General features: G+C 37.5%; 1 protein-coding gene across 1 annotated transcript; it reads left to right on the top strand.

Annotated features, from left to right (window-relative positions):
- LOC140243885 (protein Abitram-like) lies at positions 1–26717 on the top strand. Its single transcript, XM_072323555.1, has 5 exons — positions 1–100; positions 7457–7508; positions 19099–19228; positions 22362–22508; positions 26223–26717. The coding sequence occupies exons 1-5, from the start codon at positions 1–3 to the stop codon at positions 26415–26417; spliced, it is 624 nt and encodes a 207-aa protein (XP_072179656.1). The 3' UTR covers positions 26418–26717.

Raw genomic sequence — 26717 nt, 5'->3', positions numbered from 1 at the left:
ATGGCAGCTTCCATGGATGTCAACGTGAGTGATGCACAGCCAGATGCAAAAGTGTTCCCAACTTTCGTGGAGAGATATTTCACTCCCAGGTATAAGGCTGGTGAGTATAATAGTGCAATCGTCAAATTTATTGTGTATCTGTATGACTTCAGAAACATACCATCCAGAATTTCGTTTTATTGCACGCAATCTCGTTGGATAGTCATTCCTAGAAATCATTAGCTATGGTCCCACATATTGGATCTTGTGGGTGTGAAGGGCTTGCTTGTACGACATGTGTAGGCCTAGATTCTACAGTCGAATATGATAGACACTAGGTCTACATGTATACCAGACCTCAATGTAGGGTCTAGCTCTACATGTACAAGACTGTAGAGCTCTACTAGAATCTAGCGAGAAATTTGTTCTAATTCAATATGTAGACATACATGTGTAGATCTAAACTTTATAGAAATATGCAAGACTCGGGAGAGAGATCGACACAGAAAAAAAAAAAAATATTGAGAAGTTGCCAGCCAGCCAGGCATTGTCACTGAATCTCGTCTGTGGAGAGTGTGACTGTAGAATTATGAAGGAGGCAATCTGGCAGCAAAGGCGAAACTAAAAAGCAACACGGACTGATTGTGGCATACTCGTGAAATAGGCCCCACCACTGCGTGTCCGTACAAATACTACGTCGGCAGCTCGCCTGTTTATACTCGTGAATTCATCCCCTTGTGGCGTTCATCGGTAGATAAGCACGGCGCTGGGGCTTCCTTCCACAGTATAATACTCGTGAATGCGGCCCCACCAAACGGCGTTTACGCGGTGGGGCTGATTTCCACAGCATAGCATCTTTCGTCCTCCCTTTCTCCCGTTTTTTGCTTTGGTCTTCAACTTTTTATTCTCGGAAGGACTCCCTAATGCCCCTTGACTAATTTAACGGCCAATTTAACCATAAATACAACCCTACCTAACCCTAAACCCTAAACCCTAAACCCTAAACCCTAACCCTAACCAAACCTTGCTTGCTATTAATGCACGGGTGCACGCGCACTGTGGTGAGGCCTATTTTACGATTTTGCCCTGATTGTCTAGTTACTGCATAGCATAGTCTAGTTATTTGATCTTGGTCATTGGAGATTGTGCTGGATCCAGTAGACACACATGTATGAGTTATGACTTACATGTAGAATGATGAAATGTCTAGTACAAGTGTATGCCTAGTGAAAATCTTCAAAAGTTTCTCAATAATCGGTGATATTAATGGTAGATTAAAGGCAGACGTTGGTATATGTTCTTAGTATCTGTGACGGTTTATATGATCAAACCGTATGAATGCTGGGGCAAACAAGCCACACTCTCTCTAATCATAAACTTTTATCCCGTTGAGGACAAGTCCCGAGTATACTTTGCCAAGTGTCTATGGGAAATGCGTGGTGTAGCAATATCAGCCCATCCTCAACGGGTTAATGTGGCAGGGAACATCAATCCAAATGAAATTGTAAACTCAGTGAGTGGTCTGAACAGGAGACCAATAATGTGTGAAACTATAGGTTATTTTTCTACTCCTACTGTACATTCACGGTAAATATTTCTTTTTCTAATGTACTGGCAACTGTATGTCCCCCCCCCCCTCAAAAAAAAAAAAAAAAAAAAAAAAAAAATCAACAGGACCCTCTGCAATGATAGCGCTTTACAAATAGTGAACCAATCCAAATACAATTTCAGGGTATAAAACTATAACTTATTACCCTCGTCTTGCAGAAAACCCCATCCGATTTGCTTCAGTGGTCAAAGAGAAATGAGGATTTTCGTAGAGCATGTGAGGAATCCCATCCCTCCAAGTTCTGTCCATTGTGTTCACACTTTAGTATGCAGTTCCAAGAGCATCCAAGTGCTAAAGTTGGAAGAATCACATCCACGATATGCTTCACAACGATTCATATTTCTCTGTGACCACTTAAACAAATTGAATGAGATTTTCTGCAAAATATAGGGAAGATGTTACATTTGTAGACCCTGAAATAGCATTCAGACAGTTTAATCATATTGGAAGTTATCAATGCAAAATCCGATATAGATTTTTTTTGGGGACATACTTTATGTATAGTCAGCCATGACACAGATGTCATGATGTACAATGTATGTTGGTCTAAAATAAAATCTTTTTTCAAATTTATCCTACCAAGGTAGGAAAGGTCAGGGGAATTATGATTTACGGGCATGCACCCCCCTTTATATTTTGTTGTTAAAACAAAGCAGTAAAAAGAAAAAGTGAAGGGGGTGCATGCACCCCTCCCCCCTTTAACCCGTTGAGGACGGACTGATTTTGCTTTAACACACATTTCCCATAGACACTTGCCCGAGTATTCTTGGGACTCATCTTCAATGGGTTAATTTTGTAAAGGCATCCCCCCCCCCCCTTTTACAGAATTCCTGGATACGCCCCTGAATTTGATGGATTTGATTTTAGCAGTCACAGAATATACATTCTAGGTGTATGATGGAATGTCCAACTGTAGCATGTTGTTTTTGGTTATTGATGCTGTTGTTGTTTCTTGTTCTGTTTTTGTTTTGCTTTGTTTTGTTTTGTTTAATGTCTGCCAGACAATGCATCACATGCATACAATCCAGCTGCCAGACTCACTGTAACTCAGGCTAGCCCCATTGTGAAGTATACTTTTAATTCCATAAATATATTTCAAATCCCTGTGGACGGCTTTATCTAAACAAAATTTGTCATTAAAATGTGATATTAAAAGTTATTTATGGCAAATGCATACAGGTGTAACCTATGCTGTCTTAGCCTAGATGTGAGTGATGCCTAAATGTGTTCAAGTTCCAAATGTGATGTTAAGGTGCATGTTTTAAACTTTTTTAAGTGTACAACTGACTCGATTTTAGACATCTTTTAATCAGGACACTCTTTGGGACACTCACAGAATCAGGTCGAAGATCTTTTATCGGGAGTCATTCATTTCATTTCTTTTTTTTCATTCTCATTTTTTCTTTCAACAAAACGTAACACAAAATAAATCAAAAAATCAATCATAAGCATATATACATTACAAACTATGACAATCAATGGTAATCAACAAACTTATAAAGATATGCACACATACTGAAATTACAAAGTTACGTTTGAAGGGTAAAAAATGAGAACTGAGAGGTCCACTAAAAAGCATTGCTTGTAGATTGTGGACCACTCTAAAATACACGTATCTTCAAATACTTATTATGATTACAAGTACATAATACATAAGACATGATACATAATACAGAAAATAAGACAAAAGGAAACAAACAACAGAGACACAACAACATGACATGACTAAACTGAGGGGGATACGATTGAAAGGAATGGGGCAAAAAACAAAATTAAAGGAAGGAAAGAAAGAAGGAGATAGAGAGAATGCCTACGCGCTGGACAGAGAAACGGAAGAGGGGATTGAGGAAGTATTTCGGACAGCTGGTAACTACACGCAGCTGTGGAAAAATTAAGGAAATAAAATGATGAATTTCATTACTTTATAATGCCGTTTTCAATGCGAAAGGATGAATTCAATAACTGATGATGAACCTTACGTTTGCTGCAACCTATATAGGTAATGAAAATAAATATCTCAGCCAGAATTTAGCAAAAAAGATTTCAATTTACGCTTAAAAGAATATAACGATGGAGAATTTTTCATTTCAGGTATAACTTAATGAATTCCAAAATTTAGGGCTGGTGTCTATACAATGTAAATGTATTCTGAGTTAATAAGGTTCTGAAGAGGGGTAGATGAAACTCATTAGACCGCCTAGTAGGATAATCATGAAAACATTGATTCGTGGAAACATTGATAAACAGTAGTGACTGTTTAAAATATATTTTGTATTTTTTTTAATAGATCTTCTTTCCATCTCAAATTAGTGAGTGCCAATGAGCCATTGAAAAATGGTAAATTTACTGGAAAATAGTGGGTACCTCCAGTTACCAAGATTCAAGAATATATGATGTATATATCATTTATATCAAATTCATACATTAATTTGTGACCTTTACCTCAAGCATACAGCATCCAGTTTTTGCATATTGGCGAACAATTACTTTATCTCTGCATGTCTGTTACAAACCCATTGGCCCGAATTCACAAAGGTGGTACAAATGAAACCATGGTTTAAACCATGGACAAAAACCATGGAGCACCAAGTGTCGCACGCAATATTTTGTTACGAAATTGGTCATTTCGTCGACAAAATGACTGGTTCGTGAACGAAATTATCATTTCGTGGACGAAATGTTCATTTAGTTACAAAATGTTGTCATTTCGTTACAAAATAATAATTTCATCGACGAAATAACCAATTTCGTAACGAAATATTCCATGGCGCTCCATACAAATTGTCCATGGTTTAAACCATGGTTTCAATTGTACCACCTTCGTGAATTCAGGCCAGAATGTTTCAGACTTGTACTGTATCGATGTCAACATGAAGGGAGGTAATGATCAAAAAAAAAAAAAAAAAAGGAATGTTGAAGATTTTGCATTATTTAGTCATTCCCAAGCTCATACCATATCTCATTAACTCTTTGCCAAAAGATTGTGTAACTCGGTGCCCTTGAATCATACTCTCCCTTATTATTGCAAAGTGGCTTTCACTTCTCTGTGTGCACTTTTTTTCTGAAAGTAATTGCATGAACTTGACACACCTTAAAACGAGTCAAGCCTACAAGCATGGTTGACAAACATGTGTGGAATTTTTCCACAAACAACACAGTATATGACCTTGAACATGCAGAAAATGTGGCTGTTACTAGCGCAGACTAGTGAAGCTACATTGTATTGCCATCAAATTTCATCACATTGTGCGGATCATAAATTTGGAATTATAATTATATCCAACTTTAGGAGATTCCCCTTTGTTACCTTTCACAGAATTATATAAACAAGGTGTACAATGAAATAATATTATAATTTCATTGTAGCCCTGTCAGCAGTCAGCCAAATTCTGGAATTTAATCACCTGATGTGACATCACTGCAAACAATATGATGGTTTCGATCCAGACTGCAGTAGTCCTATGATTGTTTGATGACCATGCAATCGCCGACTAGTATTTATATGGGCCATTTAATGTAATAACTTGTGTTTGCGAGCCTTGAGCATAGTCAGGATGAAAATGTGTTGTTTGAGGAAACATGGAATAAAATGCATATCTTGCACAAAATATAATTTGCAAATCTCACACAAGCAGTGCTCAGCGACATGACCAAACAATATATGAAGGGATTCAATCTCATGTAAGACAGATATTTATTAGTGGAAAAATGAGCAAAGAAAATGGAATTTCATTCCGATGGAATCCCATTTTCTTTACTCAATTTTCACCAATAAATATTATTCATTTCAGTTTTTCTGTTTTTGTATGTTACAGATATTCATTATTACATTTATAGTTATTGTATTTCTTATTTGCAATAACAGTTGTTTTTATCTTATAGTTATCGATTTATCTTTTGATCTATTCATTCATTTGTAGATTTAGTCACGTGTCACTTTGTTCTTGATGATACAAGTTAGGGCTACATGTTGATTATTAAAATGACCATCTTTTCTATCGTAGCGTGCCCATGCCTACGCGTTTCTGAAAGTATTTATATCACAAGAAAATGATGGATGAAATTAAGCAAGTGCCCCCGATTTTATTCTAACCTCTAAAAATCTGTTATGAACACATGGAATAAAGGTCGTGTGTGTCCAAATTACTGCACGTTTTGTTGTTGTTGTTGTTGTTGTTGTTTTTCACCAAAGCCATCACTTGTCATTATTACAATATCTGGAAAGTTTAATGAGCTGTAAATGGAAAGTCAGAGAGAACGTGGTGTTTTTTTTTTCTCTCTCTCTCTCTCTTTTAATTGTCGGAAAGCGAATGTTCCTATACATCCAAACATCAGGTGAAACTTCGTTAGGGCTGACACTGTATTTGGTGAAATCATTGTGCAGTATCAGTTGTCTGATGCCCTCACAATGACTGAAATGTTTATTACAAACAGGTTCGTCTTGAACATCGTGGACCACTCAGGGTTTGAAGAAGTTGATAGAGAAGGAAGCTGACATATACACTCGTGTCATTGATGCCGAAATAGCAAACCCTCAGATATTCTGTATTTCACTTTTGGGACTACGTATCAAATGCTTCGGGAAGAACTTATTAAAGGGATTGTATAGTTTTGGTTGAGACTTAACTTCAAATTTCTAACATTTTTGGGTGAGATAATGAGAAACCTCTCATGAAATATGAAAGAGCATCTAATTCCAAGTGGAAATCAACATTTATTTGATGAAAATTGGTTTGAAATTGCAGAAGCACCCAAAACAGAGAAATCCTAATAAAAGCTGGGACCCACGTTTTATTACGATCGCTTTGTTTTACTTTGCTTTTGGATATCTCAGCCTTTCCAAAACCAATTTTTTTATCAAATAAACTTTGAATTCCTCTTAGAATGGTATGCTGTGTACTATTTCACGAGTGTTTTTTTATATCTCGCAAGAAGTTAAAAGCCCAATCCTCATCTCCACCAATACTGTACCATCCCTATAAAGTGAAGCCAATGTATGATTAGTCAACTTTCTATGAATTAAGTTTAGCAGCTAGACTAATAGGATTGATACCCATACTGCAAATCTGACTGATGCGTGATCAATGTGTTTACATTCTGAGATAGTATGATCAATAGTGAATAAGGGTCAGGCCAACTTGTAGAGCTAAATTGATATCATGACTGTGATAACCCTTAGAATCCCCAATATCGTATTTCTGTATTTGTATGCTAAAACTTTTTTTTTTAATAGTTATATGTATATAAATATTCATTTTGAGTGTTTCATAAGGAAGGTAAAGTAAAAACAAAAAGTAACAAGTAAATATATCTCTTTCATTTGATTGTTTCGTCAAGCGTACATAAAAACCTGTAAATTGCTAAATGTTCAAACTATTTCTAAATTGACAGAATAAACTTGACAAGATAAAAATTCCCGGGTTTTTTTCCCCCTTATAAATAGGCACATTCATGTAAATTTCTCTCTGATTTCATGCAGGTATAAGAAATCATACACACTTGAATTGTCATTATGCAGTTAAAGTCAGAGGTGACAATTCAGTGGTGACAATTTGATGATTTTCGCAGCAACAGAGCCCCAGGATTTGAATGATCAACACTCTTATTAATCCTCTCTGTGCCATTGCGTTAACTATGCACAAATTTCACACACAAAGCTATGGACATGAAGTCAATGTGGCACGCAGCGGGTTAATGGTATATACCATATTCAGTTGCACTTACACATGCCTAGCGTTCCACATCTTTGTTGGATGTAGTTCAGTGACAAAGCCTACACTAGTTTGGGGCGTATTACATGGCGCATAATTGACTTTGTATTATTGACAATTCATTTCGATTTTATGTATTTTTTTTTTTACTTTTCAGACGTCAACGGACGGCAAGGCGAAGATTTTTGCATTCTCCAGCATTCTAACAAGTAAGTTGTTGTTACCATGGTAATTGGAGCGATATCGACGTCATTTTGTATTTGTTTGATTTGGCTTACAAGAATTATAATTTTCATATATTTTTTTTATGTCCTGTCCTGTTTAACTTTGCCGTTTTCTTTCCTTTATGTGCCTCTATGTAATTCATATTTTACACATGGTTGTGCGTAGAGCATTTCATTATTGGATAGATTTGGCGCCTTATAAATCCCATATATTTTTATTGTTATTATTATTATTATCCCCATTATAATTATTGTTATCATTATTATTATTATCATCATCATCATCATCATCATCATCATTATGTTATGACTTTCAAAAGCTCAATATTTATTCCCCATCGTACTTGAGTAATAATGACCGTGTGCGTTTAGCGATTGGCAGGCTGAAATAAATTTAATATACAACATGTACGCTTATTGTGGCCACCAAATCTCAATCTTTCACGCAGCGTTTTAGCATGCTTCCGTGATTGTGTGTTGTTTGAAATTTATGAAAACAAAGGCACTCGTATTCATAACGAACTCTGTCTTCCTGTCTCCATCGTTTGATATGCAGTAGCGATTCGTACTCGGGATCTCTTATAAAGTTGGATGGTGGATGGGGGGGGGGGGGGGAGGTGGACATGACTGTGCGTGAAAACCTAAAGCAAGCGTCTGAAAGGCGTGGGCATGTATGGGGTGGCGCACTTTTGTGCTCTTCTCTTTTGCTTTCTTATACTTTTTTTTTCGTCCTTCTAATGTCAACACTTCCGAGAAAGGCGGGATATTCCTTCTTCAAACATGTCTGCGTTTGTACCGTCCGCGAGACTCGCTCTCAACTCATCCGTTATCCAAACGTGATGATTCAGTCGCCTGGTCCTCTTCCTCCGGACAGAAAGAGGAAGCGTCGGGCGAGAAAATAGGATGAAATATGAGAGTGCTGAGACATGTTCCGGTACAGTGTTGTATACTGCCCACGTATTAATGAATGTGATTTAAGAGCGGTAAGAAGCCCCCTTTAAAGGAGACCTCCGGGTGATTCTAAGATTTTTACATTTGTACAAGTAAAGTATAAATTAGTTATACTGAGGACAGAGTTTCAGAATTTGTGATAATTGGGTTGAAGAATAAGAATATTTTCAAAAAATAGAACAAATTGAAATGAACAAGGATGATGACTTGGCAGAGTCACCATAAGAACGCATGAGTTGGGGCTCAAGGAAGCAGAACAAAAGAAGAAGGCATGCATAGATTATAGACAGGTGAACTCGCAAGCAATCGGTATTGTTATGGAATTACACAGCTATCATTTCTGAAATATGTGAATCTTCTATGTCATCATCCTTGTTCAGTGTAATTTGTTTAAGGTTTTTCAAAGTATTGTTTCTCTGCTCAAGAAGCACAATAAATTCCACAAATCTATACAGGGAGTTGTCGATTTATGTACTACATGATGTGAAATTATGAAAATCGTCTGGAATGTCCCTTTAATGCTGACACCGGATAACAGTGCCATCATGCGATATATCCTTCAAGCTCTTCCCTTTTTTCCACTGTTTCCTCATTTTCTCATATTCTCACCTTTTTCTTTCGATGCCCTCTTTGAAGAGGAAATTCACCCCAAAAATAAATTAACTTCAAAAGAAAGATACAGAACCATGCAAAAATGACAAAAATCGCATAAGCAATAAGGAAAATGTGACATTCTTAAATTTCACATGTTTCAGCAAACATTTCTCGACCAGTCCTTATGAAAATTCAAATCATCAAGTTGACGACGTCATGCTTTCACAATTTCTTATTCATTTCATATACAGAGATGACAAAATCTCATATTTCAGCTGTATAGGCCTACATATAAAACTTGTCTTAAAACCAACCCCCCCCCCAAAAAAAAAAAAAAAAAAAAACCTCTGAAACACTGTTGTGAGGGTATGACATCATCAACTCGCTCATTTGAATATTGGACTGGTCAAGAAATGTTTTCAAAAAAATTGTGAAATTTCCGTCATTTATATGTTCCTTATTTCTTTTCTGATTTTTGCCATTTTTTATCATTCTTTAGGGAATATTTTTCTCTTTCTTTTAAAGTTTTATTTTTGGGGTGGATTTCTTCTTTAATGATTATTGTCCGTCATATGTCTCTCTTTTCATTTTCCTTTTTTTTTCCGGAATTATAGTTCGTATTATTCACTTTTCATCTGTTTCTCTATTCGTTTGACATCGAAAATATTAATTATTTTCCTCTCCCTGACTGTCTCCTCCTAAGCTTTCTTCTTCTTCTTCTCCATCGTCTCCTTCTATTGATCATGAATTTGTTTGCTTTTGATACTCTAATTTCCTGTCTTTCACTATTTCATTATGTTCCCATTCTTCCTACGAATTCCTCTCGTGGATTTCTTTGATGTGCTAGATTGACCTAGTGAGATGTTTAAGGCGCATCGAGCAATAAGCAACACATGACCCTGAAAAGTGACGAGAAGCGCGATAAACCATTAATATCCGCAATGTACAATTGGTGTAAAGTTTTTAGGCAGATTTACGTGTGTATCATTCCCGCGTGCCATCATTCTTATTCTCATTTATGTGTTGTTTTTTTCATTCGCATTCATAGTTGTTAGTTTAATGACCTGCTATTGTCTAATTTATTCACCGTCTTCCGTGTAATAATGCATTTCGTGAATTTCCATTCGGATTTAATGGGATAACGACTTCCTAATTAAGGCGCTTCAAGAACACAAGAACATAAACGGAAAAATGATAGCTCACTTTTTTTTTTCATCCGATACTTCTTCCCAGCGTTTTCATCTTTCTCGATATTCCTTTCCTGCCATAATTTGTGCCCCCGTCAAGTCCGTCCAAGCGATGAAATATTGGTCTCGCATTGTGTACATGTCCTTGATTGTACCGTTGAGGGAGTGATTTTACAGCCGCATTGTGAAATCGGGACCTAAATTTGGCAGGAACATGGAGTTTCACTGGCTCTAAGAATACACACCCACACGCAGATTTTTATGTAGGCCTACATAATTATCAATCAACCTCATCTATGTCGAATCCAAAGGGACCGGAGAAAATTCCTTCGACTTCAACATGTTTTGAATTCATCCTGGGTAGAATTTTTCCGCGACTGGTGATGTACTGAAAATGTACTGTTTACCATTGGGATCAGTGATTTTAAAAATGTTTAAGTTTGATGCATTCTGTAGGTTAGTTGTATAACAAAGTATCCTACCATATAATTTATTTTTTTTTTTGCTAAAAAAAACCCTACAATTAAAGGAGATAACATTTTTTTTCCTCAATAAACCAAAACTGGAAAAGGTTTATTCTAGAAACAATTTTATTGTAACTATTGTTCGCATTTTGTATTTCATTTCATTTTCATTTTATTGTTTCTGTATGGTACAATATAATCAACTCTGATCACTTTTAGAAATAAACAGATGGTTCATAATAATTCATGGCTGATTTTGCATATGACAGGTAAGCAAATCATTGTGACAAAGAACGGAGACGTAATGATAATTAAAAAAAAAAAAAGTCAAGGTACCATACAGGAGGATCCCCAGTAAGCGGAGCTTAATATTGGGGCCTCATGCACAAATAAAATATATTCATATATTTATAGTATATTTAACAATACTTGAAATTGATTATACTGATTAACATTTTTACATTGGTTGCTTCTATCCCTAACTCACATTATTTAAGAACTATTTTGAAACACTAAAGCTAGGTTTTTGCTTCATCTGCAAATGGTAGATAATGTCTTTAGTCATTTTTCGACTTGAGCTAGATCGACTTAGGCAAGGTTGACTATATACACATGTATGTGTGTGTGTGTGTGTGTGTGTGCGTATGTTTTTCTGTATTAAAGTGTACACGTGTGTTTGTAGCTACCATATTAAGCTGCTCTAGTTTGACATTTCTATCTGAATGTGTGAAATGTCCCGTGGTTGTTTTAAAAGTTATTCGATTTGTAAATCATAGACGGCAACAAGACGGGAGATACGTATATAGGCCTTCGTGATCTGGATACCAAGCATCAATTTCTAGCAACAATTAATGCTATATTTTTGTTTCACTTCTTGTATTAAGTCGATTACAGAGTAAGGGCTATCGTGTGAAAGTTTTTTTCTTTTCTACCATTTTGTGACCACTACTTTACGAATGTGAGAGTAACATTAGAGACATGGGAACAGTCGAGAAAGCGGCAGAATCTTGTGGCTCAATGTCGATTCATGTGTTCGTAAACTCACATCCATAGCTTTTTGTTTTTTTTTTCCTCTGTATTTTTTTCCTGCCATGAGTAAGACATACATTATATTCTGTTTGCTCTGACAAACACACTTGACATTTAATAGATAAGTGTTAGTCATTGAACACAATTTTGATTTCGTCACGATGCTGTCGGCGCGACTGTTGACGAGTGCATCAATCAATAACTTGTCTGTAGAGAGGACACTCGGCTTCGTACGTGATCAAGTCAAGCGATGCCCCTTCCCAATTTGTTCGTGTGTGTGTGTGCGTGCGTGTGTGCGTGCGCGTGTGTATGTGTATTCCGATGTAACTTATCAGTCCTCCTTGTAAGAAGGTCATGAAACCTTCCGCAGCCTTTTGCGAATTTACGAAGTGGCGGTAATCGACGACGACTCTGAATCTGTACGCCACGTCTTGCGATAGTTTGGAGTACATGTACCTTGAAAATTCGTATATTGGGAGAAGCGAATTTAACGGCACAAAACTGGGCCGTCGCAATAGCGACAGCTTGCTAGTGATGACACACTCACACCCTATCACTGCCCACGCACGGACATAAAATACATGATCACACACACACACACACACACACACACACTCGCAGACACAGGTAACACCTAAGGTACATGCATGTTACACCAATACACTGTACGTGCAAGCCCAGGAAATTAATAGTCTTTACTTCTTCAAAGTTACATCTTCGATTTTCTTTTTCAAGGTGAAGCAACGGACGTTTAATACATGAAATGGTCGCTATCTATTTCATACATGTACGTGCAGAACGCCAAATCCAATATTGTTCCAGTAGCTTTTGCATTGTATACCATTGATGGCGTTACTCGCGGTGGGGCAGAAACTCCGTGATTTTGAGAATATGGTTCTCACTGTCTGAGAATAGTGAGAAAATCCGCAATGAAGTGTCGCCGAAGGCATTATGTTTTCGGGTTGTCGATCCGTCCTTCCGTCCGTTCGTCCGTCCTTCCGTCCGTCCGTAACGAGTTAGTGGACAGCGTAACTACAAAAAAAAAAAACCGTTTGAGGTATCCTAATGAAACTTGGCATGTATGAGTGGACGAAGTTGTGCCTATGAACTTTTTGGTGCACATGATCAAGGTCAAAGGTCAAAGTCAAATGCTCAAAATTTCACTATTTCCCCATATCTATGCAATGCCTCTAGGTATTTTCTTGAAACTTAGTGTATACATGTACTACCCAATTAAGATTCTCTATGGAGAGTTTCGGGCCATGCGGTCAAAGGTCAAAGGTCAAGTGAAAACTGTTAAAATGTCACTTTTTTCTCCATATCTCGGAAATGGTTCAAAGTATCTTCTGGAACATTGTACATATGCCTGTACTGACCGGCAGTGATTATCTAGGGAATATGGGGGTCATGGGGTTAAAGGTCAAAGGTCATGGTCAACTCCTCAAAATTTTACTATTTCCATCATATCTATGCAAAGCCTGCAGGATTTTTCTCGAAACTTAGTGTATACATGTATTACCCAATAGAGATTCTCTGGGAAAGTTTTTCGCCAAAAGGTCAAAGGTCAAGTTAAAGTGCTTAATTTCTCTTAATTTCTCGTAAATTATTTCATAAAAGGGTCAGAAGTCCAGTAAAAATCCTTAATTCCCCCAATACTTCCTCTCTTAGACAATATAGCCAGATAGCCATTCATCCTATGAAACCTAGTTCAAGGAAAGTGAGCATTCAACACATTTGTGACAAACATGTCATTTAAATATTTTGCTAGTTATATGAAACTGTTGTCAAGACGTACCATAGACCTATTAGGAGAACCATGCATTATTGCGGAGCATACCAGTCGCCATAGCGATATTTCTAGTTTACTATGTGTTGATCCACAGTTGATTTGAAGCTTTAACTTAAAACATTTTAACGAAGCAGACATGACCCTATCGGCACATGTTTCCAGTTTGTTTGCTTTTTTATTGTTTGTTTGTTTGTTTTTTGTCGTTCCGTGAATCAATCTTTGATTAGATGTATGATTATCGAACTCAAGGCATGCTTTTGGGTACTCTCGCGAGTGGATTATAGTAAGTGACATCAAGCAAAATCCATGGTAAATTGTTTTGAAAAAAAAAAAATGTTATGATTGACCAACTGAATATGTCTGTTTTCCATTCCGGTAGGAACCCAAAATATCCACGATCGCGCGTTTCGATTATGGCTCAAAACTTTTGATCCATAAGTCTGTTTGTGACCAGGGAGGTCACAAACCAAACTTGGATGATAGATAGCCCTTGGGGAGTTGAAGGTCACCACAAGGTCAAAGGTCACAGACAGGGGTCAACGAACTTTTAGTGCCCAATGTTAAGTTTTTCGGCGCATTTCGCTTATGGCTCATAACCTTTGATCCCTATGTCCGTTTGTGACCAAACTTGGATAGTAGATGTCCTTGGGGAGTTTAAGTTCATCACAAGGTCAAAGGTCACAGACAGGGGTCAACGAACTTTTAGTGCCCAATGTTAAGTTTTTCGGCGCATTTCGCTTATGGCTCATAACCTTTGATCCCTATGTCCGTTTGTGACCAAACTTGGATAGTAGATGTCCTTGGGGAGTTTAAGTTCATCACAAGGTCAAAGGTCACAGACAGGGGTCAACGAACTCTTAGGGTCCAGTGTTAAGTATTTACGGCGCGTTTCGATTAAGGTGAACATAACTTTTGATCCATATGTCCGTTTGTGACAACACTTGGCTGGTAAATGTCCCTTGGGGAGTTGCAGGTCACCACAAGGTCAAAGCTCAGAGGCGGGGTCAATGAACTTCCGGGAGCTAGAAAAACATTTATTTCTTCTACGCGAATGGGCGAGACACATTTTAGCACTTGCCTTGTATGTATTTACTTATTTATCAGAACAAATATGAACAAAGAAATGAGTTAACGTCTTACATGACTTCCTATATCAAACACTCGGCTGTACGAATATTTGACTGCATCTGAATACGTTCAAAGCTCGAGATGTCTGTTTGACAATTGCTTAACTTATAGGTAGTTTTGTTCGATAGCCATTTGTTGTTGTTGTTTTAAAGAAAAAAGGAAAAGAAAGAGAAAAATTGGGGCCCTATACAAATAATTTGCCCCAAATTGCCATTTACATTAAATTTGTCCCAAATTGCCATTTACATTAAATTTGTCATCATCGTTAATAGCTATCAAAGTATGCCCATATCCAACGATTACGACCTTAATATAGCAATGGAATGACGAGGAATCAGTTAGAATGGACGCTGGAAAGATCTCTGTCTTCCGTCATTAAATGCATACCATTTGCAGATGAAACAGAAACCCAGTGTTAGTGCTTCAAAATAGTTCTAAAATGTGAGTCAGGGATAGAAACCACCAATCTAAAAATGTTAGTATGAGTGATGTTAAGTATTGTTGAATATATACAAAATGTGAACAATCGTTATGATAAAATTGTTTCTTTGATAAAGAAATAAACCGTCTACAGTTATGGGTTATTGATAAAAAAAAATAGTGATATCTCCTTATATTTCAGGCTTTATTGCAAAAATTTTATTAAAAAATGTTAGGATTTTTTTTTTATACAATTGACCTACACATACATGTATGCATCAAGAGTGATAACTCGATTTTTTTTCCAGTCACTGCTCCCAATGGTAAACAGTACCTTTAAGAAATGTAGGTCTCATGTATGATTTTGTTGCTTTTGATAAAGTGCACCAAGTCTTTCATCAAGACTATCATTTCTCAATGTCTAATTGAAATAACCGAAATGCTTTGCAACATGCATTGACAAATTTTACGTGTTCATGCATGATTGTCTTTGGTATTTCCTTTTGTCACGTACACTTCTTTAACGTGAGTACACTATTTAAAAAAAGGAGAGTTCCTTTTTTGAGAAGAAAAAAAAAAAGGCTTCCGAAACCGCTCACATCTACAGTATGTCAAAAAAAAAATTACAATCAGATTTTCGCATTGATAACACTTAATATGATTAGATTGTTTAAACGCTACTTCAGGGTCTTAAAATATAACATTTTAGCTCTATTTTGCAGAAAGCCCCATTCGAATTAGTTAAGCGGTCACAGAGAAATGTGGATTGTTGTAAAGCATGTCATGAGTCTTATTCTTCCAAGTTTAGCACTTCGATGATCTTGTGTGTGAATACAAGAGACAGAACTTGGAGGGAAGAGATTCCCGACATTCTGTACAAAATTCCTCATTTCTCTTTGACCCCTGAAGCAAATCGAATGGGGTTTTCTGTAAGATGTGGGCAATCAGTTATAGTTTCATACCCTGAATTTCTATTTGATATTCAATATTTTTAAAGATGTCATTGCGGAGGGTCTCGTAATTTTTTGGGGACATACGGTAGAGCTATGAATATTGGTATAGGTGAGTCTGATCAATGGAAAGGGTGAACGTATAGTTGTTTGTGCTTTTTCATTACCTTTACAATATCTTAGACTCACTGTCTTAACTTTCTGACGAGGAGGAATCCAGACTATTGAAGGAGGGTGTATCTCTTGGGCACGTTCAATTATTGTTTTGACCATGTGTATATTACCTGCTTCTCTTACAAAAGATTGGACGTGTGAATCGACTTAGCACGTCTGTATTTTTTTTTTCTCTTTTTTTATGTATGATGTGTGAAGAGGCTGATCGCGTGGGCACGATTTCCTGGATTGTCGCAAAGAAGGGGGAGAAAAGAGCAAAGAATGAGTGAAGGACTCGATCTTACACGTTTAGTAGTCGCATTCTGTAATTTGACGGCGCCACAAGTTGTGTAAATATAGCGTCGGGGATTATGTGCTGATGAAGATGCTACCCCAAAGACCAGTGTAGACGGTGCCGGGGGTGGGGGGGGGGGGGGGTGGGGGAGGCGGGAGGCGGGAGTGGTGGAAGATGGTCGTGTTGATTTCTAGGGTCGGGAAGACGTTATGTATATTATGGTGCTTTTGAAAGACGTCGGGTTGGAGCGCCATACTGCCTTATAACGCCATAAAGGAGAACTTCGCCATCACAAATCTGAAAGAAAAAAAGGGAGACGCGTGATGATTTGCATAATAGAGATTTGGTCGAGAGGGTCGGCCGAAATTTGGTGGGATGTATGGGGACGTGTATGACGTCAAAACCCGTCATAGTGTTGATGAAACTCCCTCTCTACTGACGTCACTACACTGGTGATAAAAGAGACTATACACTTTGATTTAAGAGCTATACAGTAGCTCCATGCTCTACACATAAACGGATGGACAATATATATATATATATATATATATATATATATATATATATATATATATATATATACATATATATATATATATATAAAGTACAACTCCTATCCCCCACCCCACCCCCAACGCACACACCCATTAAAAAAAAAACAAAAAAAAAACGAGAAAATGTTCAGCCACAGCAGAGAAACTTGCGTATAACTGGGAACTAGGACGCGAACATCCTTAAAGGCAGGAACATTCATTCAACGTGTCGCCAATGGTTTCTGTAGCTATACAGTTGTACATGTACCGGAATCCGCTATATGCCACAATGAATTCGACAAGAGACAGAATCGAGAGGAATAAATCGACTGTGACAGGTTCATCAAGCACGGTTGATAATTAACCTAAATATTTTATTACTTGCGTCTATCATCGTATATATCAGGCTTTGGAATGACATAAACGGGTCACGGAAAGCCCCTTTTCCCTTTCGGTACATACAGTTTTGGGGATTTTTCTATTATCCTTGACATTTAATTGCATTTCCCAAGACCTCGCAACTATACTAGGGAGCGGGGGTGAAAGTGTCAACTGCCAGTGGTTTCTTCAGAAATTTTCAAGTTTGAGAGGATATTACAATTTATTGAGTGTTTGCACGTGGCAGATGTTGTACATTGGATTCTTAAGAATTTTAATCTAAACCTCCAGAGTAAAATGCCATATTTTCCATCGAGATGAATATAGGTGCGACCAGAAGTTAAAGAATAAGTAAGCAGTGGCTATTTTAAGGGAGTTTATGATAGTAACGATGATGATACAAACAAAAAAAGTGAATAATCTTTATCTATCAAACCTGAAGAAAGTGTTTCCTTATAAGTTTAAGGTGTGAAACGCCACTCCACAACATTCCAACAGAAATACTCAATGAGGAAACCTTATTTTACATTTCAACGGGAGCAATCTATGTTACTTTAATTGGTGGAGTGATTATGTAAGCGTTTTATATATAACTTTGATAGTCATCGAGCAACTCGAAATCTTGTTGTTTCTGGTAGAATCATTTCCACTTTCAGTGAATGGAATGATTCAATTATCTCCAAATATAAACAGATTAAATTATTGTGATTTGACAGTACAACTTTAAGCACTTCATTAAGTTTTGCCATAAAAAGAAAGCTGTTGCTAGGGAAAGGCTGAATGAGAAAACATGATTTTTATGTGCAATGTATATAACTGCGTGGACAAAACGATGAGTAAGTAAAATTTTGATCTTTCAGTTGGAGAATTTTTCTTGTCTGTATATGTACAGAAGTATTCAGAATAATGTACACTGTGTACAAAGCTGCAGCATTTGTTTATGAAGAAGTGATCATTTATGGTCAATTATGGTCAATGATATCTTATATTGCAATGGTATGTGAATGGTGCTATCAATATCACTACATCATATGAAATGTTTTTGTCTTTATATCTAAGTGGTATCAGCAGCCTCCCTTTAAAATATACAGAGTAGATCAGTGTGGAAAATATGAAGTTTCGGTTAAAATACAAATATCAATACCATATTTGTTCAGATTTGCAATGTAACATGTCTGTTAACTAGGGCATACAGAACATTTTAGATTTTCTTAGAGCAGGTTCTTGTGGATTTGTCCGAATTTTGACTTGAAATTAGGCTAAGTGAGATTGTGTCATTTAAAAATGGCAGTCTGACAATTAATTTTCTAAGAATGTCTAAATTCCAGTAAATCCATGCTTCGCGGTCATCAAAACCCATCTACTGCACTGGCACATTTGTTTTATTGAGTGAATTAGCAGAATTTGTCAGTGAGCCTTGATATTTTCCACAAATTTCTACCTATTCGCACGGATTCACCTAATTCAACTGAATCGACACGCCGCCTTTACAAGATACAGATACAAGGGAGCAGTAATACTGACGCACTTATACTTTTCCAGGGAGCATCTTTGATTCAAAGCCTGTATGTAGACCTACTTCTTCTACCTTATTTTTTACATCAAGGATTAATCAAAAGCAAAGTAATCAATTCACCCCGTCATTGCTTGTCCGTGTTTTCTAATGTCGTACATTCTTGATGTTGTGTTTTTTCCCCCATGCAGGATCTGTGTCATAGCTCTCGCTAGAGGGCACCCTATATTGCGAGACAAACACTTGGTGGACCAGGTAGACTTCCAGGTCAGCCCAAACACCAACAGAATAGACAACAAGGTCATCGGAAAGAGCAAGAAGGTCGGTAGTGCGATAGCGCAGCCGTGTGAATACTTGTGCGAGTAAAAAGACTTAGAAATTGAAAACATGATGACGTCATGTCTGTTTATGTCTGTGTCTTACTAATGTTCAGTCCCTTTTTGTTTTGCTGAAAAAGAAGTATTTTGTTCTCTGATTATTTGCTTGTACTGTAGACTTCGATGCATTATCAGATGTTGCTAAGGCTTCATGAAAGGTTGTCTGTATTTTCAATGTCTTTGACTCCAGTTTCCTTCTTACCTTTTTTATTTGCTCTTCTTTAATCGCTTCGTGGCAATGAAACCTCAAATTCCTATCTGGGATCCTTTGTTTTCTCGCGAAAGCATCAAACGCAAACACGGGCGCACATAATTATACACACACGTACAAAACACTCTTATTGAGCATTCGTTCACTTTATACAGACTGACCTAATATGATGCGACTGATAACGTGAGACAACCCTTATATAAAGATCCAAAGATGTGCAGCCCGCCCGCCTACCAGTCGTGCTCAAATCAGGTTGTGGAGATGACTTTCACCCTTGCCCCGCCCATCGGGTTGATAGCCTTGGCTGTCGCCCGTCCAATGGTTACATTTTATCACGTCCTCTACTGGCAAGACAAAATCCGAGCAGACGGGTGGCCAAAGAGGAGCAAAAGAAAGAGGAAAAAACCGCCGAGATCCGCACGAATAGCCTTGACACCACGAGTGCTCATTAATGCAGAGCACGACACACTGCAGATGAAAAATTCACACCAGTTGCCATTATTACGCTGTTGGGTAAACCCTGTGGTAAAGACGGTCGTAAAAATTGCGCTAAAAATAAACACTTCTCCCCCCGGCAACATAGTCTAAGTGACACTGAAAGGTTGTACATGGCATTATGCCGAATCATTTGTGCATTAAAATGTACATGCTTGTGACAATATAGTGCTTATTAAATGCAACATATTCTTAAGATGAAATCACAGCAGAAGATGTGCGCCTGTTACGATTCGGTCGGTATTTGGATTTCCTTGACAACGCCATAGCGACTAGTTTATCCTCCAATGCATCAGCGATTAGAGCAATAGATATTGCGAGTACCCTGTGGCAGAAACCTGCGCTGTAGGGTTAGGGATCCAGACACGTCTGATACCAAAATTAACTGTGAAAAATTCTTAACATCTTACGACGGTAGGCCTACTTCAGTCAGTTGTTTGAACACCACATGATACTCATGTCTCTTTATGAACTTTATGAACTTTATGAACTTTATGAACTTTATGAGCTCATGTCTCTTTAGGAACTTGAGTTTCGAACCGCCACTCCCCCCCCCCCCCCCCATTGCAGATGTTAGACAAATTAATTGCTCTGAAACCTTCGTGATTTGAAATAATGAGATGTATCAGTGACACTGTCATATAACGTGAATAACACTCCTGGTGGTCGCAGGCTTCGTGTGCAAATTTGCTCCCGATTGAAATATTATGTTCATCGTAGCTTAAAATGCTATTTCACACCATTTTCAAGTTCAGCTTTTTAGCTCCTATGAGATGAATGGCTGAAGTGAGCCATTGAAATCGGTCACTGTCCGGTCGTCCGCCGTGCGTCGTGCGTAACCCCCACCCCCCCCCCCCCCCAATACATTTTCATATTCCTAAAAACGGGTGGCTCAATTTGACCAAACACGGCAGGAATCATCAATTTTTGATATTAGCACTTTCTTATTGAGAATTGGCAGTTAGATTATTACCAATCATGGCAGGAATATTGAGGAGGGAGGGGATTATAGTATGTACAAATGGTAACGGCGCCACCAGGGGGGTTTCCAATTACCTCAAATTAAGAGGTTGATGCCCAGGAGCCTGCAACAATCCCCAAATGTCAAGATTTCTTGAAATGATTTGCCTCAAGAGGATTGTGTTAAAGGCGGAGTGCGATGCTGAGATGAGCGTCGGACCCGCCTGTCTCTTGTTCAAAGAAAATATGTGAAGGTAGAGAAACATAATGGTATTCGTTTCATTTCCAGTGGACGTAATAAGAGAATCTTGGATTCCTTTTGGACATGTTTAAAGGGGATGGATAGTAACGGCCCGTTAACGATCGCCCCGTCACTGTACAAGCATGCTGACCTGGAAACATTAAACTGCGCATTACTTGAATATGAGACCATTCTGAAGCAAATAATTTTCACACAACAATAGATATATAATCTACTCTTAAATGAATCCCACAAGGATTGGAACAATCATCCCCAGCATTCCCACTGATGCCCACTCATCAGTTACTAGCCATCCCCTTTAAAGGGATGTGGTTTAGTTTTAGTGGAGATCTTGGATTCAGATTTTAAATGTTTGCGAGATAATTGGAAACCACTTATGAAATATGAAATAGCATGCAATTCTAAGAGGCATTCAAAATCTCTTTGATGAAAATCGATAACGAAATGGCTGAAATATTCAAAAACAAAGTAATACAAAGTGGTCGTAATAAAAGGTAGGTCCCACCTTTTTATTATGACTTCTTTGTTCTAGATATATCAGCCATTTCAAAACCAATTTTCATCAAATAAACTTTATATTTCTCGTAAAATTATATGCTCCTTTACATTTCATAAGAGGTTCTCATTATCTCACAAAAACATTTGGAAACCAGAAGCCCAATCTCGACCAAAACTTCACAATTCCTTTAACCGAATCGTAGCATTTTTCGCGACCAGCTATTTATTCAAATGAGGAGATGATACCATCAAATTACAATCGCTAATTAGCTTGTACATGAAAATATGAAATCATGATACTTTGCTGATAATTCTTCCTTCATATTCTTGAAGGTTTCCATGGCATGAGCCATAGCTAACAGGTGATTTCTGGTCCACCATATGCACCCAATTCTTCCTGGAGTGAGAATTGGTCCATTTCAGGGCCGGTGTTTGGTGGACCGGAAATCACCTATAGCTATTAAGTCTCGCCGTTTTTTGTTTTTTTTTTTCATCTGTCATTGATACGTTTCTAGATCATTGTTGTTGTTGTTGTTGTTGCTGCTGCTGCTGCTGTTGCTGCATTTTATAAACGTCGTCATCTACCGTATGTTTACTAGAAATTCAAGTGATATGCATGCATGAACTTTTTTTTCCCTTCACCTAATGTAGGGCGCTCAGTATCTTCGCGAGGACTCTCCACTCTGCACGGTGCGATGTACTGATGGCGCATCGTTCGTCGTTTATCCATGTGTTCGCGGGAAATTGGTAGAAGTCAATGAAATGCTCGTGCACCAACCTCAACTGTTAACAACTAAGGTATGCATTCTTGATAAAAATGTCTTAAATTGATGAAATGGCGAAGGGGTGGAGAATCGGAAGTTATGGTTAATAACGTAGATGATTCGGTATGTGTTTGAGTGTATATACGTGTGTAAGTGTGTGTGTTGCAGTCAATAGAATGCAAGCGCCACTCACGGCTATTGATAGTAATGAAAGGTCCATGTATGCTAAAAAGAACCTTCCTTGTAGATTTTTCTTGACGGTATAAATAAGAAAGAAAGGAAAGAAGGTGAGTGGATGAGAAAAAGAGGCGGACAACTTTTTGTTGGATTAATGCGTTAGCGTGTGTGTGTGTGTGTGTGTGTGTGTGCGTGTGCGTGCGCGCGCGTGGAGGAGTTTCTTTTTCATATACAGTTAACCTCGCCTAAGTTGAATCCAAAAGTGACAGGAGAAAATCTTTCGACTGACATGAATTTCGATTTTACACAATATCAACTACAGAAGTTTTAGATATTTCCATCCGGGCATACTTTACTTCGACTTTAATAGCTATACTGTTTCGACTTGTTCGAGATCGACTGTATAACCGTGTCGGTTGAGTATATCCATGCGTGTATGTATATTTATATTTATATCTATATCTATATCTATATTTGTATTTATATCTATATTTATATTTGTATTTATATTTATATTTATATTCATACTCATATTTATATTCATGATATGCGTGCGTGAGTCCATCGTTCATACAGAACTTTCGGTTGAATGAATTAAACAATTTTCTTGTGTAAAATTAATATCAAACCATGTGCTACTTCAGCAGCAACAAGATTCTTTTTTATTGTAGATTGTCACAATATATATCTGAAGCTAAATAAGCTCCAACGAAAGAAAAAAAAATGCGCTAATTACATTTGTAATACCAGAGGGATTTTTCAATTCTTTATCAAATATATTTATATTCATACCATCAACTTTATCATATGATCTTATCTCATTTATTATTTCACTTATTACTTTCCAAATTAAAATGATATCTCCCACTAACTTTTGCAATTCTTTTGTATAATCCATTATCCTAGATTTACCAGTTATTTCTGTAACCTTATTTTGATATTGTTTATACTTTAATATTACAATTCAAGACATTTGTTTTACACATGTATAATTCATGTAAATTATTTTATCATATTATCTTGCTCTATCATTTCACTTCGTATCGCCTCCTGCTTTTTCCAATTCTTGTATATAATTCATTATCTTACATCTACGAATTATTTTCGATATTATTTATATTTTTACAATTCAAAACATTTGGTTTACACTTCTTGTATAATTTGTAAAAAATAGTACGGGTATTTGTTGAATTTATCATTCCTTGTCTTATCAAAGGGACTTAGGGAATACGCTTTCAAAACTGAAATTGTATATATCAGCATTTGAAACGGTGTCACTCCTCCAACCCTTTGTTAAATGTTAAATTTCACACTCAAAATGTCGGATTTACAATTTAAAATGTACTATTGATGACATTGTTCTCAAATATTTTGTGAATTGAGATTATCATCATGGCGGCTATATGTATACAGACTTGGTGCATCCTATAAGGGTAATAAAAAAACCTCGAATTGATAAGAACCGCAATTATATGCACATGTAGTTACAGACACACAGAAGTAGCGACTTCAATGAATTTGAATAAGATATAATTTGACTTCGAGTCAAGTTGTTTCTATGATAAAAGGTTGTTGCAAACTTTCCTTCAGCAATCGTTCAAAATGATTAATAGACATTGAAGTATATCTATTTTCCCTGTAAGGGCAAAATCGTTCAATCTTGACAACATCTTGTCATTACTCGCTTTCATTTCATTGCGTAATTTGATTTGATGTATCGTGAACGCATGCATTCGTGTTGATTAAGTGCACCACCTGCATGCTTAACACAATGTGCAATTCTGCCTCGGTTAATCTTTAATCATGTGTATTGGGAATGTGCATGCGTATTGCAGATTGAAAGTGTGTCTCGTTCTTCTCACTTGAGACAAATATATAGGATGAGTCACACTGGCTTAATTGATATACAGCGAAGAACGTCAGAAGGTCTGTGAGGATTTCTTTCGCATCAACGAAAAATGATTAGGCTGTCAGCATACTAGTAATGTCTACCAACCCCCCTCGATATATAGCACTCTACAAAAGGAAGCTTTTTTCTTTCTTTATGTTATCTACTTGAGGGGCAATCAATTGAAACGTTCTTTTTTTTTCCTCCTTGAAAAAAAAAAGAAAACTCAAAGCCTTGTTTGCAAATCTAGTCGACGAGATATCATCGATTAGCCGGCCTTTGTAACGCGATACCCCATTGTTGGTTGTCTTCAAAGCCAGCTAAGAGGTAGATATGGCAGACCCTGGGCATAAAAGTGACTAATAGGTTGAGATCAACACGAGGGTTTGACTCTGCCAGGGCACTTGTTAGTTATGCACTCAAACCGCAAAACGGAATCAACTAGTACATCAAATAAAACTGAACATTGTTTGCGCTTCGAGAAGCAGTGTTCCGAAGTGTTGCAAAATATTTTCCTCTCCTTAAGGTGGTATATATATATATATATATATGTATATATATATATATACATATATATATTATATACATATAAACTTATAAATTTCATATGTAACTATATTCATAAATGTATAGATATATGTATATACATTCATTAATGTTATTTTTGAATTATATACATATATTTATAGATTATGCAGCGTGTGTGTGTGTGTGTGTGTTTGTGTGTGTGCCTATAGTATTGATTTAAACATGAACGATCAATTGCTTTGCCGAAGAGACGGGGGGCTTCCTCGAGTCATTGAAAAATATCTAGAAGCTGTTGAATACTACATCCGATTTGTCATTCTTTCGATAGTTTTTGCTTTATTTTGTTATGATTTTTCTGGGGGGGGGGGGGGAGAGGAACGGTGCATTAGTAAAAATTTCTGGTGCAGAAGCGTAGCTTGCCTTCTAGGCCGGAGTTCAATCCCATTTTCTTATTCCATATCCTATACCAAAATTCCGTAGAGTAAACGGGAGTACCGCAGACGGAGTAAGCGTCAAGCTCAAAGACTCATTCTATGTCGAGGTCCGGGTTGAAAATCCGACCCTTAACCACAAGCCTTTCCCACTTCCTTTCAGTGATACCGTAAGTAAAAAAAAAAAAAAAAATTAACTAAACGTATCAGACTTTGTTGAGCAAGAAATAAATTTCCCTGGCTACTGGGCCTCACTAAATATCGCCTTCATTCTTATCAAAGGTTGCATCTAGTGTTCTACATTTCTAATGTAACACAGAGTCAAGAAAGAATCGACTGGACTTGATTTGTGTGTGTGTGTGTGTGTGTGTGTGTGTGTGTGTGTGTGTGTGTGTGTTAGCAAAAGAAATTGGGCGATTCATGGAATAAGTACTGGGCGTTTTTATGCAAATACTTTCACCCTCCTTTTATCATCGTTTGCGCCCTCCTCATACCCTCCTTTTATCCTATTACCCGCCGTTTTAATAACAGTATCATCCATTACGTCATAAAATGGTAACATGGACTAATGATGATGGAAGAGTAATATCTTGAATATGAGTTTTGATTGCCTTACATTAGACGGCTTGCTCATTCAGACGTAATCATTTGCGGATAGTGGTATGATTTATGATCTCATGTTTTTCTTCTTTTTTTGTGTGTCACTTCCTATAAAATTCAACAGCCGAACACTGAGGGATATGTGGCCATTGTCCTACTTCGGCTCGGCGATTGCGACCAGCAGTTGCAGGGTCTTCTCTCCGAAGAGGAGTATGGCCAGATCCTGCTGAGACGTGAGCGTCAGACCACTGAGACGCCAGATGCTACCGGCCAAGGCGCTTCGTCTTCCCCTGGCACCTGTGCAGCATTACCGAGCTGACAACGTCCTTAATGAAAACAAAAAGCAAAAGCACAACATAACACTTCTTTGACCGACGCACCAATCGTTGAGATGATCCGAGATGGATCCGTTCAGGGAGAGCCACATAAACTCAATTGGACACAGTTTAGTGGGTGGGGCTCTACCTACACCCATCCAGAGGAGTTCCGGTGTTCGGAATCTCGCCCAGCGCTTCCATGCCCGGACAAGATGTTGTAACCACATAACTTCTCCTCGAGACACAGGTGTGTAGGTGGATATACCTGGCAATGCTTGGGTTACGATGATGGCAGGGCTATC

The sequence above is a fragment of the Diadema setosum genome, chromosome 20 (genome assembly GCF_964275005.1).
Source record: "Diadema setosum chromosome 20, eeDiaSeto1, whole genome shotgun sequence".
NCBI classification, from domain to species: domain Eukaryota; kingdom Metazoa; phylum Echinodermata; class Echinoidea; order Diadematoida; family Diadematidae; genus Diadema; species Diadema setosum.
The sequence above is the reverse complement of the archived record's forward strand: the minus strand, read 5'-3'. Positions and strand labels throughout refer to the sequence as shown.

Coding starts and splice junctions, on each gene's coding strand:
- LOC140243885 (XM_072323555.1), top strand. CDS start 1: ATGGCAGCTTCCATGGATGTCAACGTGAGTGATGCACAGCCAGATGCA. Junction 7,509..19,098: donor ATTCTCCAGCATTCTAACAA/GTAAGTTGTTGT, acceptor TCCCCCATGCAG/GATCTGTGTCATAGCTCTCG. Junction 19,229..22,361: donor TCATCGGAAAGAGCAAGAAG/GTCGGTAGTGCG, acceptor CACCTAATGTAG/GGCGCTCAGTATCTTCGCGA.